Source organism: Ranitomeya variabilis, chromosome 3 (assembly GCF_051348905.1).
Source record: "Ranitomeya variabilis isolate aRanVar5 chromosome 3, aRanVar5.hap1, whole genome shotgun sequence".
NCBI classification, from domain to species: domain Eukaryota; kingdom Metazoa; phylum Chordata; class Amphibia; order Anura; family Dendrobatidae; genus Ranitomeya; species Ranitomeya variabilis.
The window spans coordinates 106,091,592-106,108,279 of record NC_135234.1 but is presented as its reverse complement, the minus strand read 5'-3'; the positions used below and the strand labels follow the sequence as shown (position 1 = coordinate 106,108,279).

Genomic DNA, 16,688 nt, shown 5'->3' with positions numbered 1-16,688 from the left:
TGTTACATGGACCCATACTGCAGGTGCGCATTGTGGTATGAATTAAAGATGGCCATACACAAGGTTTTATTAATGGTGGCACCAAAATGTTTGCTTTCATGTTGCAGATCTCATTAAAAAACATCTGTTTGCTAAAGCTTGGCCCATTGTACTTAGGCAGCGTTATTTGCTGTGCTATAAGCATTAAACGTTCAATTGAAAAGTGTGCCCACTTACTTCGATTGGTATGGGTTCAGACTGGCAATTGGCACCACTTTAGACTGAGTGCCACCAGGTGTATTCGGCGCACCCCCTCCTCCGAATGGTTTAGGCAGACCTCTGTTCATAGAAAAAGGTGGAGCTGTTTTCAAGACAGAAAATCCATAGTAATTTATTAAGGATGACGACCAACTAAATAAAACACACTTAAGGATGCACAATGATTAGACACATGAAAGGTATGACTGAGTGCAGATTTCAATGCCTGGGTCTACAACCACATAAGCTCTTAAGCTTACCCGATATACTAAAGTAAAAAAATGGCAATATAAACCACAAAGCACAGGAGGAATATTGCAGATAAATTCAAGAGGCTTTAAGGGGTCTGGTCAGATGAAATATTAGATCCCAGACTTCATGACGGTCCGCAATGCGGGTATTATTCAACATACCGAAATACAACATACCATGCCCTAATTGTACAATCAGGACGCCAAACCACCCTTATATGTACTTTTGTAGCAGTTCCAATTAAAATCAGAAGTTTTACGCAGCAGCTTGTCCCAGTATCGAGTAGTCGAGGAGACTGCCATTCAATCTATAACAATGTGGCATACAAGAACAGGAATCCTCACCGAGATCAATAGGTAACTACCCATAAGTAAGTAAGATACACTACAATGAGTCATGGGCTATGCCACGGTACTAGTCCTCGGTCATGTAGGAAAGGTGTGAACAGAATTTATAATACATTTAATAAATTGGGGTTAAAAAAAAAAAACCTTTTCCAGTAACATTGGAAAGATTTTTTTATTCAAAGACTTCCCAGAGCATATATATATTACTGTGTCTAGTCACATGATGACCATGTAGGGGGATGTGCGCACAATTTTTTCTTCTTCAAGCGAGTACTCTATGTAACCCACCTGAGAAAGCAATGGACACTAAAAATAATGAACAAACGCAGTTACGGTATATAGGAAAGTAAATTGCTGTTCACATGTTCAGTTTTCTGAGCGTGAACTGATGCGGCCACATCTACTCATTATCCCGAGGTGCTTTATGCCCGCCACTAATGAATACCTTAGCTGCAACCAAACCGGCAGCCACGATCATCTGATGCCCACCGCCAGATGAGGAATCTAGGATGACAGGAGTATGCAGGCAACATTTCGAGAGTAGAGGAGAAAGGGGGCAAAAATTGTTTGCTTTTTTATTTTTTTTATTTTAGCACTGCCATAGAACCAAATTTTCAATCTTAGGCCATGTTCACACTTTGCGGGTTTTACCGCGGATCCGCGGCGATTTTGATGCTCTGGGTCCGCAGCAGTTTCCATAGCGGTTACATTTACATGTAAACCCTATGGAAACCGCAAACCGCTGTGCACATGCTGCGGGAAAAACCGTGCAGAAACGCAGCGGTTTACAACCCGCAGCATGTCACTTCTTTGTGCAGAATCGCAGCGATTCTGCACACATAGAAATGCATTGATCCGCTTACTTCCCACATGGGGCTGTGCCCACGATGCGGGAAGTAAGCGGATAATGTGCGGTTGCTACCCGGGGTGGAGGAGAGGAAACTCTCCTCCAGGCCCTGGTAACCATATTTGTGATAAAAAAAAAGAATAAAAATAAAAAATAATGCTATACTCACCTCTCAGCGCTGCACGCGGCAGTCCGGTCTCAGGTTTGCTGTGCGAGCAGGGCCTGCGGTGACGTCGCAGTCACATGACCGTGATGACGCCGCGGTCACATGACCGTGACGTCACGAAGGTCCTTCTCGCACAGCATCTTTGGAAACGGACCGAAACGAAGGAGATCGGGACGTCAGAGGGGGTGAGTATAAACCATTTTTTTTATTTTTAACATTACTATTGATGCTGCATATGCAGCATCAATAGTTTAAACCAAAGCCCGCAGTGGAAACCACAATACAAAACGTGATAAATCTGCAGGGATAACCGCAGCGGTTTTGCCCTGCAGATTTATCAAATCCGCTGCGGGAGAACCCGCAGGGACCCGAACCTACGTGTGCACATAGCCTTAAGAGGTGGACAATCACTGTAAATGTAATTAAGCTTTAAAATAGGCAAATTCTTTGTTTTAAAATTATTTTCTGTTTTCAGAAAACCGTGCCATCCCCAGCTGTAGTTTGTTTTATGAGGGAAAAAAAAAAAGCTTTATGCACCCTACCAAAGTAAAGCACTCCGTTTCCATCACTGCTCCTGGTGTCTGTTATGGTCAGCGGCTGTCAATGTGACGAAAGCGCTGCAGACAATAACATACACCGGGAGCAGTCGCAGAGACTCAGCTCTGGATCCAGGGAGGGCGTGTAAAGCAACTTTCGTTTTTTTTTTTTTAAATAAAAAAAACGCCCGGGACATGGATTTTCTGAAACCAGAAAACCACTTTAATACAAATTTTTGGTCAGGCTAAACGACAAGCAGTATGGCCACAGAGCTCTAACAGGATGGTCATCCTGCTTTTCCAGACCCCTGAATAGGAAACCTGACTTGTTACTCTACAACACAACCTCCTCCAGGAAATCTGGGAGAAAAGCCCTGCTACAAATGTAAGCCGGGAAGCTACACGGTGACATGTGTCAGGCAACAGCAATATCTAGACAAGTCACCCGACCAAAAACATCCGTGCAACTTGTTCGCAACTTGCTTTCTGATTATTTCTATGACTTTGGTGCAAAATGAATAGTCAAGTTGCAGATACGTCACAGTTGCATGTAACTTGCATTAAAGTCTATGTCAAGAGAGATGCAAGTGACCAACCACAAAAAAAAAAAAATTGGAAACAATTCAGATTGTCCCAGTTATGGTAGTCGCAGATCATAATGCAACATAAGAAATTATTAAATGCAATATTGCAATGCAATACGGCAATATTATTGTTGCACGACACCACGTAGCCCAACTAAATGGGGCAAAAGGGTACAGTCAATTGCCACAGTAGGTGGATAAGTTTTGCAAATGCATTAAGCCGCACCGTCTGGTTCCATCATTAGCAACATGTATTTGGGCACCTTTTATGTGTTGTAAAAATAACAGATCTGAACCTAAATAAATAATATCTTTTGTCAATCACAAAAGTTATGAAAACCTAAAGTAACGATACAGACAAGCAGCTCATGTCCATGCCTTACCAGAGTTTTGTGCAGGCTTGCTCGGTGGTGGTGGAGCTGGAGCAGGCGCTGCAGCTTGGGGAGCTCCTTGACCTGAAAAACAACATTTAAGAAAAAGAATTTTAAAATAATGGGATGTTAGTCTTGTCTGAAGACATTCCCTTTAAATTCCTGCTTTTTATTTACCACCATGTGTAAATCAAAAAGATAAAAGTACCTAAAAACCATATTTAACAGCTAAATAAGGGTTAAAACTGAGTTGCCAAGACAGTGTGTCCCTCATTGCCACTTAAGAGCATCTCAAAAGTGGTGTGTGCCTCGCCACAGCTCCTCGTAAACTACACGAGCGGGCATCGCCGCCCACGCCTGAGCTACCTCCATTTTTAGCATAGTTTGCTGAAAGTACCAAGAATTTTGCAACTTTTCATAGCGTTTTATGCTGTATTTTGAGGTCTATATATTAGAAACAGAAATCAGTATCACTCAGCACCAACACAAGCAAGAAGTAATGTGTACGTAATCTGCTAAATATCCACGCTGCTGGGAAACATGACTAATACTAAAAATTATAGTCTAATGATGTATGCAAGGAAGTGCTACTAATACAGAGGTGAGCGGAAGGTAGAGTCCTCAGATTACAATACATCAACCACGTCAACAACGTCACAGTCCATATCCAAAATCAACACAAGATACACTTCTCATGCAGGCAGATGGCTGTGAACAACAACAATAGTAATACGCAGACAGGACAATTCACAGATTAATTATCGTGGGGTTCAGAATCAATACATAATCACATCCGTCATAGTGCAATGAACAGGAGGATGAATACTGACAGAGCGACTATTCCATCAGACTTGTAAATCAGGTTATTGGTCGTAAGTATTTTTCTGCACAGGTGGTAAATATCTTGAATTATTAGCGGCTCAGAGGCAGGAAGCGAAATAATGATAATAGTCCTAATAAAATGATACATAATAATGTCATAATGATTATTAAGGAAGGAAAAAGTAACAGTACAGTTGTATTATATACAATTCAATAGCTTAATAATCCTGCTAGCCCAATATCTGAAATACAGTGTCTGGACTGTAAAGGGATTATCCAGGACCATTACATTTTTTCAAGTATGGGCCGAAGAACTAACAGGTAGGTATTTGCTACCCACCTGGCTGTTTGCCCAGCGCCAACCTCTGCTGACACAGAGAGCAGCTGCTTATTCTCCACTCAGCTGACAGGACGGGACTGCTGATGTCACGATGACTGACAGCTAGCTCCCCGCTGCATAACTGCGGGGAGCTGGTCGTCAATCAGCATGACTTCAGCTTTCACGCCCAAGTCAACAAAACAGGCCAGAAGAATAGCTGCTCTACTGACTTGGACGAGCTGAAACGCCAGTAGGAGCAGCTTGTGACAGCTCTGAGTCGGATTGAACGGCAACTGCCAGTCTGGTGGGTTTTTTTGTGTTTTTTTTTTTTTACTTTGAGCTTAAAAACTATGTTCTGGACATAAAGTTGGACCTTAAAAGAATATAGACACTTTGGGGTGGTGGTTGGGGATAGACAGTTCTTTACTAACTTCACACATGGGCAAACGTTATCTTTTTTCCTATTGTGTTTAAGATTTTGCACCATTTAGCTTTTTATGTATCAGTGTACAAAGGAGGATGCAAAAAAGTTAAAGGGAATCAGTCACCTAAATTTTGCCCTATAAACTGAGGCCGCCGGCATCAGGAGCTTATCTACAGCATTCTGTAATGCTGTAGATAAGCCCCCGATGTATCCTGAAAGATGAGAAAAACAAGTTAGATTATACTCACCCAGGGGTGGTCCCGGTTGTGTTCGGGTCCGATCGGCATCGCGGTACGGGTCTGGTGCCTCCCATCGTCATACAATGACGTCCTCTTCTTAGCTTCCTGCCGCGGCTTCGATCTGTTGAGGGCAGAGCAAAGTACTGCAGTGCGCAGGGCCTCTCTGACCTTTCCCGGCACCTGCAGTATTTTACTCTGCAATCAACAGGGTAGATAAAGTACGCCTGCGCCGGAGCCGCGACATGAAGGACGACATCATATGAAGATGGGAGGCGCCGGACACAGACCGCGACGCCCATCGGACGGGACCGCAGCAGGACCGCCCCTGGGTGAGCATAATATAACCCGTTTTTCTTATCTTTCAGGATACATCGTGGGCTTATCTACAGCATTACAGAATGCTGTAAGTAAGCCCCTGATGCCAGAGGCCTTAGTTTACAGGCCATTTTTGGGGTGACAGATTCCCTTTAAAAAGCCAGAGGCAAAAAAAGAACGAAGAAAAAATAAAAAAAAGACAGCAGTGTGTCCTAAAGCACATGTCTAAAAGAAAGAGGTCCCGTGCACATACCTTTATAGTATTTAACTAAAATATGGAGTGGATTAACCCAGACAAAGCAAAGAGAGACTCCCTTTTTCATTTTTGTTGTCAGAAAAAGGCAACAGATATGCATTGTGTGAAAGAAGCCTTATCTATCTGCAGAACAACTAATATCTTAAAAACCTCAAGTTGGTCCGAATATGATATTTCAATGACATTTTGGAACATACCGTATATACTCGAGTATAAGCCGAGATTTTCAGCCCAAATTTTTGGGCTGAAAGTGCCCCTCTCGGCTTATACTCGAGTCACGGTCTGTGGAAGGGTCGGCGGGTGAGGGGGAGAGGGCGCTGAGGCATACTTACCTAGTCCCGGCGATGCTGACGCTCCCCCTGCCCGTCACACTGTCTTCGGGTGCCGCAGCTCTTCCCCTGTACAGCGGTCACGTGGGACCGCTCATTAAACTTATGAATATGGACTCCACTCCCATAGGGGTGGAGCCGCATATTCATTTCTCTAATCAGCGGTGCCGGTGACCGCTGATAGAGGAAGAGGCTGCGGCACCCGGAGACCAGCTGTCCGGGGGAAGGAGCGGGACGCCGGGAGCAGGTAAGTATCGCATATTTACCTGTCCACGATCCACACGCCGGGCGCCGCTCCATCTTCCCGGCGTCTCTCCGCTCTGACTGTTCAGGTCAGAGGGCGCGATGACGCATATAGTGTGCGCGCCGCCCTCTGCCTGATCAGTCAGTGCGGAGAGACGCCGGGACGGGACGCTGGGGAGCAGCAAGCAAGAAAGGTGAGTATGTGTTTTGTTTTTTTTATTGCAGCAGCAGTGTTATATATGGCACAGATTTATGTGGAGCATCTATGGGGCTAAACTGAACGCTGCAGAGCATTCCATATGGGGCAGCTTTATAATGAGCATCTATGGGGCCAAACTGAACGGTGCAGAGCATATAGGGCACAGCTATATAAGGAGCATCTATGGGGCCAAACTGAACGGTGCAGAGCATATAGGGCACAGCTTTATAATGAGCATCTATGGGGCCAAACTGAACGGTGCAGAGCATATATGGCACAGCTTTATATGGAGCATCTATAGGGCCATAATGAACGGTGCAGAGCATTCTATATGGCACAGCTATATATGGATAATATATGGGGCAATAATCAATGGTATGGAGCATTATATATGGCACAGCTTTATATGGAGCATCTATGGGGCAATAATCAATGGTATGGAGCATCTATTTTTATTTTTGAAATTCACCGGTAGCTGCTGCATTTTCCACCCTAGGTTTATACTCGAGTCAATAAGTTTTCCCAGTTTTTTGTGGCAAAATTAGGGGGGTCGGCTTATACTCGGGTCGGCTTATACTCGAGTATATACGGTAATTGCAGCCAGCAGCTGCATGGAGGCAACGCTGATGGCCCTCAGAGGCAGCTGGACTCTGTACAGAAAAGGCAGAGGAGGCTTACTACCATCTCTGTATACACAGCACAGAATTAGGTAGAATATGCCAGCCCCAGTTACAGGGATAATTAGCAATAATAAAAATGTATTTAAATATTGAATGGCCACAAAATGTCTTCTAGGATCTTATGGGGGACACAATGTGTGAAAAAAAAAACAAAGACAACAAATTAGGGCCCTACATAACATAAAAAGGAGAAAAATACTTGAATAATTTGAGAAAACGATTAACATAATCCTGCTTGCCTAGGAAAATGGTCCAAGCTTCAACTGTTAAAACTAGTTTATTTTAACTGCTCCAGAATACCTATATGAACATGTGCAGGCACCATATTGAGAAGCTAGGTACTAAAATCATTACCATCATTGTAAGGTTGAGGATTTCCAATCTTTCCATAGACAGAATCCGCTGGCTTCAGCACATCCATTTCCATTATTATAATCACCCGCCTATATAAACAGAAAATGGAAGGGAAAAAATATTAAGCATTGATAAAATTGCCAAATGTTACTCCCATTAGGTCATTTTATTACCATAGTCTTTAAGCTTTAGTTCCTTTGTAATAACATAAATCACACACCCCTGATCTATCATCCTAATAAACACATTACATAACTTGAGAAAGAAAAATTTGGACCAAATCAAGGAGGTATGGATTTACAAAATTTCAATGCCCTTGGTTTATTGGTTTGCGAACCTAGATTTTAGAGAAGGAAATAAAAAAAAAATAAAAAATTGAAGCAAAAACTGTGGTTAATTTTGTACGAATATCCCCCATCCTGGCGTGCATGGCCCCCTTCATCCCCATCCTGGCGTGCATGGCCCCTCTCATCCTGGCATGCATGGTCCCCTCATCCCTATCCTGGCAGCATGCATGGCCCCCTCATCCCTATCCTGGCAGCATGCATGGCCCCCCTCATCCTTATGCTGGCAGCATGCATGGCCCCCTCATCCCTATCCTGGCAGCATGCATGGCCCCCCTCATCCCTATCCTGGCAACATGCATGGCCCCCTCATCCCTATCCTGGCAGCATGCATGGCCCCCCTCATCCCTATCCTGGCAACATGCATGGCCCCCCTCATCCCTTTCCTGGCAGCGTGCATGGCCCCCCTCATCCCTATCCTGGCAGCATGTGTGGCCCCTTATCCTTCTCTTAGCAGCATGCATGGCCCCCCTCATCCCTATCCTGGCAGCATGCATGGCCCCCCTCATCCTTATGCTGGCAGCATGCATGGCCCCCTCATCCCTATCCTGGCAGCATACATGGCCCCCCTCATCCCTATCCTGGCAGCATGCATGGCCCCCCTCATCCTTATGCTGGCAGCATGCATGGCCCCCCTCATCCCTATCCTGGCAGCATGCATGGCCCCCCTCATCCCTATCCTGGCAACATGCATGGCCCCCCTCATCCCTTTCCAGGCAGCGTGCATGGCCCACTCATCCCTATCGTGGCAGCCTGCATGGCCCCCTCTTCCCTATCCTGGCAGCATGCATGTCCCTCTCATCCCTATCCTGGCAGCATGCATGGCCCCCTCATCCCTATCCTGGCAGCAGGCATGGCCCCCTCATCCCTATCCTGGCAGCAGGCATGCCCTCCCCCCTCATTCCCATCCTTGTATGCATGGCCCCCTCATCCCTAGCCCGGTAGGCATGTCACGCTTATCTCTAGCCTGATAGACAAGGCCCCCTTTATCTCTATCCTGGTATGCAGGGCTTCCATCCCCATCCTATCCTGGTATGTCTGGTCCCCATCAAAAAACTACACACATACACAAAAAAAACACATTATACTCCTTTGCAGTGTCTTGTTCCGATGCCACCAGCTGCTTTATGCTTGAAAGAAGCGAATGGCAGGGAAGTCAAGCGCTGCTTACAATCCGAGGACAGGAGCCAGAATACTCACTGCTATCCACGAGGGGATTATGTGCGTGGACAGCAGCGAGTATTCATTGCTCTTTAGTAGCGACCACAGTGTTAGCCGCAGCCGCTGGGCGTTCTCATGTGCCTGCTGCTAAAGGGAATGAATATTCACTGTATTCCACGCAGATGGAGTGGAGAGCAGTGAATATTCATTGCCTTAAGTAGCGAACACATGCGAATGCCCGGCAGCTGCAGGAAGCCGGCTGCTGAGGCTACCAGTGTCCACTATTAAACAGAAATGAATATTCATTGCCATCCACTTCCATGGGTGTGGAATGCAGTGAATATTCATTTCTCTTTAGCAGTGGGCACAGTACTTGGCCACAGCCGATATTTCCTAGCTCCTGTGATCCGCTGACGCTCCCCCACCTCCCCGCCACATATATCCGGACTATAAGACGTACCCTCCATTTTCCTTCACAGTTTTGGAGGAAAAAAGTGCATCTTATAGTATGAAAACTATGGTAGACGCACAAGTATGCACCAGTACAAATATAGATTAGGCTTCATATATTCATTCTATAGGCTACCTCCACATGAGGCAGTTTAAAAACCCCAAGAATAACGTAATCCCATGGCATATACTATATCGAGCAACACATTTAATATTAATAACCAGCAAAAATCAATGAATTTCTGCAAATATACGTGCGCAAACTGAACAATTGAAAATAGCTTCAAAAAGGCAGGGTAAAGCTAAGTGATGTGCTGATTGATAAAGACAATGCAGTAACAAGGGGCTAAATACCTTCCATCTTTCAAGTTGTTCACAATATACCGGGAGACCTGACAGATGCAGTTAGCTGCAAGGAGGTTGTCGTCCACAAGAGAGTTCAGCTGCGTTGCCAACATAAAAGCTAAAACATGAAAAATGTACAAACTGTGATAACTGGTGCATATTTGTAGAATATTTATGTATAGAGAAAAAAAAAGCACTCTAAGACAAAACTGTGTGCATCAGGTTGGCCAGGCTGAATTTACAGGCCAGGTGGCATTTACAGCCACAGGTCTGTACTAGTAGACAAAACTGCACAAAAAATATAGAAGGGAAAAACTGTGCATTTTGTCTAATAGGAATGAATAGAGAACATAGAACCTACTCTAGATCACAGCAGCCAGAAATTTCTGACCGATACATGGGTAGATGGAAAGTGCACTACATTCCTGAAGAGTTCTGAGCCTCTCAAAAGGTTTCTGCGCTAAAAACAAATGTTCACAAAGGAGTTGGATTCTGTGAAAATAAAATCTGCCAAACTACAATGCTGTCACCCCTTCGGCCTGATATTAGCTGCAGCGGTCAGGCGGCTTGAACAGTATTGCATCAAATGTTTCTATGGCACTGCGCTGTGTAAATCACTGTGTCAGCCAATCACAGGCCTCGGCACTTCAGTATCACTGCAGATCAAGGAGTGGACTGCACTGGACAGAGCTGTGGAGCTGGAGCCTGGGTCAATTTTGGTGGAGTTGGAGTTTGTATAAAATGGACCAACGTCGACTGCTAAAATAAATAATAAATTGGGTACAGAACAATGCAGGATGTGCTGTAATGTTTTCACAAGAATTTGGGAAAGTTATGAAATCTCCTATAAATGTCTGTTCTGTTCCTGATTTAAGGATCTGGGCTTTTAGCTGAGATGAATCTGTGCTGCACTTTATGCACATGCTCAGTAGTGATCAGGGCTGTGCAGTCAGTCGGGAGTTAGGGAAAATGAGTCTGAGGTTTGGCTTACCGACTTCACAGCCCTGGTACTGGACCCATGGGGATAACGGCAGGTCAATATGGCAGGCAGCATTGTTTTTCGCCTGGTCAACAAGTTTAACAAATTTAGTACATATATTAGTCTTGATGAATTGCTCCCATATCTTCATAATACCACTAGGGTCAGGTCCACATGGGGCTGTGAAGTTGGTAGAGCAGCGTTCTAACTCTGCATCCTCTATTTTCCCGGGCTGTGGAGTCGGGTAAGCCAAACCTCCGACTCAAACTCCTCAATTTCCATGACTCCAACTCTGAATCCTCCAAAATGGGCTGACTCTCCCTGCACCTAATATTATACTCACCACCAGCCATCTTCAGCTCTTCCCAGCACCACAACTTCTGTCAGACTGGGAGACAGAGGTAACGTTCACAAGCTCTCAATTCAAGTCTATGAGCGCCAGAACAAAGCTCTCATACCCTGTAAAGTGTCCTCCGACTCGCTCCAGAAAACCCTGGAGTCAACTGGCAGATCACAAACTGTTGGAGACCGATGGGAGCAGACAAAAGATGAAGACGGTGGCTGGTATGAGCGATGTGGTAGGAAACGTACATTAGTAGCATCACTCCACAACTGCTATAAAAAAATGCTGCAGTGGTGCTTTAACCCCTTTCTGACATCGGACGGGATAGTACGTCCGACGTCAGAAGCCCCGTTTTGAGGTGGGCTCCAGCGGTGAGCCCACATCAAAGCCGCAACATGTCAGCTGTTTTCAACAGCTGACATGTGCCCGCAGTAGGCGCGGGCAGAATCGCGAACCGCCCGCACCTATTAACTAGTTAAATGCCGCTGTCAAACTCTGACAGCGGCATTTAACTAGCGCCTCCGGCCATCGGGTCAGAGATACGTGTACCACTGACCTCCGTCACGTGATCGGGGGTCAGTGGTGCGTCGGCATGACAACCAGAGGTCTCCTTGAGACCTCTATGGTTGTTGATACCGGATTGCTGTGAGCACCACCCTGGGGTCGGCGCTCATAGCAATGCAGTAGTTCTGCTACATAGAGGTGATCTGAGCACCGCCTATATGTAGCAGAGATGATCGAGTTGTGGCAGCTTCTAGTCTCCCATGGAGACTATTGAAGAATGGCAAAAGTAAAAAAGAAAAAAAAAGGTGATTACAAATATGAAAAAAAAAAAAATTATAGTTTAAATCACCTCCCTTTCGCCCCATTCAAAATAAAACGTTAAAAATAAAATCAAACATACACATATTTGGTATCGCCAGGTTCAGAATCGCCCGATCAATACAAAAAAAATAAACTGATCGCTAAATGACATAGCGAGAAAAAAATCAAAAACGCCAGAATTACATTTTTTTAATCACCACGATATTGCATTAAAATGAAATAACAAGCGATCAAAATTTCGTATCTGCACAAAAATGGTATCGTTCAAAACGTCAGCTCGGCACGCAAAAATTAAGCCCTCACTCAACCCGATATCACGAAAAACGGTGGCACAATTTTTTTTTTTTATAGCAAAATTTGGCATTTTTTTCACCACTTAGATGAAAAAGAACCTTGACATGTTTGGTGTCTATGAACTTGTAATGACCTGGAGAATCATAATAGCAGGTCAGTTTTAGCATTTAGTGAACCTGACAAAAAAGCCAAACAAAAAACAAGTGTGGGATTGCATTTTTTTTTGCAATTTCAATGCACTTAGAATTTTTTTCCCATTTTCTGTTAAATGATAAGGTAAAACCAATGGTATCGTTCAAAAGTACAACTCGTCCCACAAAAAATAAGCCCCCCACATGGCCATATTGACGGAAAAATAAAAAGTTATGGCTCTGGAATGAAGGGGAACGAAAACCGAAAAAGCAAAACCGAAAAAGCTCTGGTCATCAAGGGGGTTAAAGCATAAGTCGGAATATTTCTGCCTATTTTAACTCCACAGCTCTGCATCCACACAAGAAAAACGGTGTGCAAAATTCACAGCCGTGTTAAGTTCCAGGCACGTATATGACATTTTAAAAGTGTTGTCTGGTCTCAGAAGAGTAGTCTCCACGTCCTTTATGTGACAGCCGAATCGCGACAGTGAGCGATGAACACACTCTCAATTCCCGTGTATTTTCCACATAATTGCAGTACTGTGATAACTAGTCTCACCCTGCTCCTCTCCATACAAGAGAAGTGAGAGAAGCCGGGTAAGACCAGGGGGCACGTCACCACATTTGTGCACATCGCATACATGCAGTCCTGTGACCGCCCAGCTATACTTCTGGAGTGTTTCCAAACCTGTCCTTTGAGGCTGGACAACACGTTTAACATTTCTCACTTACAAACTCTGAAGAATGACCAATGGTGTAGGTTTTTAAAGCTGCAGTATCACTTTTTGTTGATATTTGAAGATTATACATGCATATTCTAGGAAGATTTTTCTGTCCCATGTAGACGCAATTCAAATAAACCTAAACACATACCGTATTTTTCGGACTACAAGACGCACTTTTTCCCCCCAAAAAAAGGGGGGGAAATGGGGGGTGCGTCTAATAGTCGCAATGCAGGCTTACCGTGGCGACAGAGGTACGGTGGCAGAGGTGTGGCGGCAGAGGTGCGGCGGCAGACGTGCGGGGATGAGGAGGCGCAGTGAGCGGGGTCCCTTTCCCCGGTGAGGTGATGCAGCAGCCCGGTAAGCAGCAGAGCGGGGTGAATCCTGTTGTTAGCGGTGGTGGCGGCCATCTTCCGGAGGCCGCGCGTGCGCAGATGGAGCGCTCTGCTTCCCGGGGCTTCAGGAAAATGGCCACGGGATGCCGCGCGTGCGCAGATGGGGATCGCGGCGGCCATTTTCCTGAAGTTCTTGGCTTCAGGAAAATGGCCGCCGCGATCTCCATCTGCGCACGCGCGGCCTCCCGCGGCCATTTTCCTGAAGCCCCGGGAAGCAGAGCGCTTCATCTGCACACCCGCGGCCTCGGGAAGATGGCCACCACCACCGCTAACAACAGTATTCACCCGGCTCTGCTGCTTACCGGGCTGCTACATCACCTCACCGGGGAAAGGGACCCCTCTGACGCCATACCTCTCACTGCGCCTCCTCATCCCAGCACCTCCTCATCCCAGCACCTCCTCATCCCAGCACCTCCTCATCCCAGCACCTCCTCATCCCAGCACCTCCTCATCCCAGCACCTCCTCATCCCAGCACCTCCTCATCCCAGCACCTCCTCATCCCAGCACCTCCTCATCCCAGCACCTCCTCATCCCAGCACCTCCTCATCCCAGCACCTCCTCATCCCAGCACCTCTGCCGGTAACCACTGCTGCAACCCTCCCATGGACACCAGGCTGTGGCGTCGCCCAACTAAGCAGGAAGGGACCCTGCTCAGGTGCACGCCGTACCGCATCACCCCACCTCTGCCGACACCATGCCTCCTGTGACCCTGCTCTGCCACCGCCAGCCCTCAGGTAAGATACTGTAAATTCGGACAATAAGACGGAGCCCCATCTTATAAAAAAAATCTTTTTTTCTGCAATTTTCACCCCAAATTTGGGGTGCACCTTATGGTCCGGTGCGTCTTATAGTCCAAAAAATACGGTAGGTACTTATAGAACCTTACCAAAAGCAATGACAACTATGTAGGTTTAAAAACAAAAACCTAATTAAAAATACTTACAGGAAAGCGTATTTAATCCATCGCTCATCAGGAGTCGGTAACGCGGAGGACCATTAGCAGTGCTGATTGGACGTGTATTCTAAAACAAAAAGATTTCATTTCAGATGGTGATCAATTACTGGTTACTCTTAGTCATTGAAGGGGCATTCCCTTTAAATAAAGTGATGACATTTTGCTAGCGTATGCCATTATTTTGTCAGCAAAAGTGGAACTGGTTTCAGCACTGCAGACTCTTCACTCTCACGGATATCGATGGGTTCGCCAACAGTCTGTGTAAGGGGGAGACCGCCAACTGATTGTGGAAAAGTCAATTGGGAATGTCTGATTTCAGACAGCTGATCACTTTGTTCTCCTGGAGATAAGCCGCTGCCACATGTCCCAGAACACAGGAGCGCTCCGACTAAGTATCGCTTAAGGTACCGTCACACTCAGCAACTTTGCAAAGAGAACGACAACAATCCGTGACGTTGCAGCGTCCTGGATAGCGATCTCGTTGTGTTTGACACGCACAGCGATCTGGATCCCGCTGTGCCATCGCTGGTCGGAGCTAGAAGTCCAGAACTTTATTTCGTCGCCAGGTCGGCGTGTATCGTCATGTTTGACATCAAAAGCAACGACGCCAGCAACGAGCATAGGGGGCGTCGCAGCGTCTCCTTCTAGCCAGTCGGTACATTCTGGCTGTTTGACATGGAACTAACAACCAGCGAGAACGAGAAGTGAGTCGCCGTTACGTCACTGGATCGCTCCTGCATCGTTCTGGAGTTGCTGTGTTTGACGTCTCTACAGTGACCTAAACAGCGACGCTCCAGCGATCTAGTTTAGGTCGGCTCGTTGTCTATATCGCCGCAGCGTCGCTGAGTGTGACGGTACCTTTAGCCGACAGTTGTCTAATATGTCCTCAAGATCAGACCCTAACTGGTCATTAAAGCTATGAGGTATCCTAGCAATTAAAAGGGAAAACAAGTTCACGGTACCACTTAAATATTATCAGCCGTAAGTCCTGGGGAGTGGAGTGCCATAACTGAAGTATCAGGGTTCATTTGAATAAAAATTAATATCTTTCTAATTTCAACATACTGAAATCGTGGCACACCACTGCATAAGCAATAAAACAACAGATGTGCTGCCGCACGAGCTGTCAAAGTGCCAATGCGTAGTTATAGTGGCCGCTCGCTGTGCACGGATATTATTAATGATCCTCTGAGCAGCGCTCGCTCTGTCGGTCACATGATGTTGGGGCTGAGATTACACACTTCTAGAGGTCACATTAATTCTAGCCTTGTCCCGAGCTCTGAATTTCGACATCACAAACATGACGCAGACTGACTGCAGCCACGTGACCTTCATGGTTTTGACAGTGAGCGGTGTCTGCAGTCACGGCACATCATAGCCTGGGAGCATCATTGTGGCGATGTTCAATGAGTGTCTCCTGGCTCTGACTGATAGAAGCGTTCATCAACCAATGAGCTTTCCTCAATCTGTGTGAGGATAGACGCGCTCACTGGTACCGGAGTACATGGAGCATGGAATGAGGGTGACATAACGCGCTGATACAGCGTGTCCATAGCACACATCCTGCTCCTCATACAGCCCACACTGTATCCTGTTGCTCCACTGTCCTGACACACGGCCCCAGTGATCTCCACGCGTCTGCTGTACAGCAAAAAGAGATAAAACACAGAGTAATGGAGAATGGGTGATGAGGAGAAAAAGTGAGGAAATCAATGCAGAGGCCAGGAGACAGATAAAGAGAATGATCAGGTCTTATAAAATGAGAGGGCAGAGGGAGGACCAAGCTGACACCACCAACACCTTCTCTACATACAGTACAGATGTAGCAGACCAGCTGTGCCTGTCCCATTACTGCACCTGAAGAACATTACAACCAACACTATCAGGCCGGCATCACACTAGCGAGTTTTACGGACGTATGAGCGCAGAAAATACGTCCAGAAAATACGTATTGAACATGGCCCAATGATTCTCTATAGGGCAGCTCCTATCTGCCGTATATTACGCATCCGTAATATACGGTATGTGACGGGCGTAGAAAATCGCAGCATGCTGCGTTTGTCAGCGTATTGCGCAAAAAATCCACCAATGAAAGTCTATGGGGGCGAGAAAAATACGGATTACACACGGACCATGCGTGTGACTTGCGAGAAATACGCACCGGTGTTCTATAGAAAAGCCGGCAATTCAGTGCGGTGTAAAATCACACTGACAGAATAGAAT

The 16,688-nt window shown here is 46.0% G+C and overlaps 1 protein-coding gene across 1 annotated transcript in view; it reads right to left on the bottom strand.

Moving 5' to 3' along the window:
* RPA1 (replication protein A1) overlaps positions 1-16,688 on the bottom strand; it is a 92,163-nt gene that overhangs the window by 69,429 nt on the left and 6,046 nt on the right. Inside the window, exons 3-7 of the mRNA XM_077294480.1 lie at positions 14,454-14,532; positions 9,830-9,938; positions 7,521-7,609; positions 3,353-3,424; positions 217-340 (exon numbers count right to left, since the gene is read on the bottom strand). Coding sequence (XP_077150595.1) covers positions 217-340; positions 3,353-3,424; positions 7,521-7,609; positions 9,830-9,938; positions 14,454-14,532 — 473 coding nt within the window. The remainder of the gene's footprint in view (positions 1-216; positions 341-3,352; positions 3,425-7,520; positions 7,610-9,829; positions 9,939-14,453; positions 14,533-16,688) is intronic.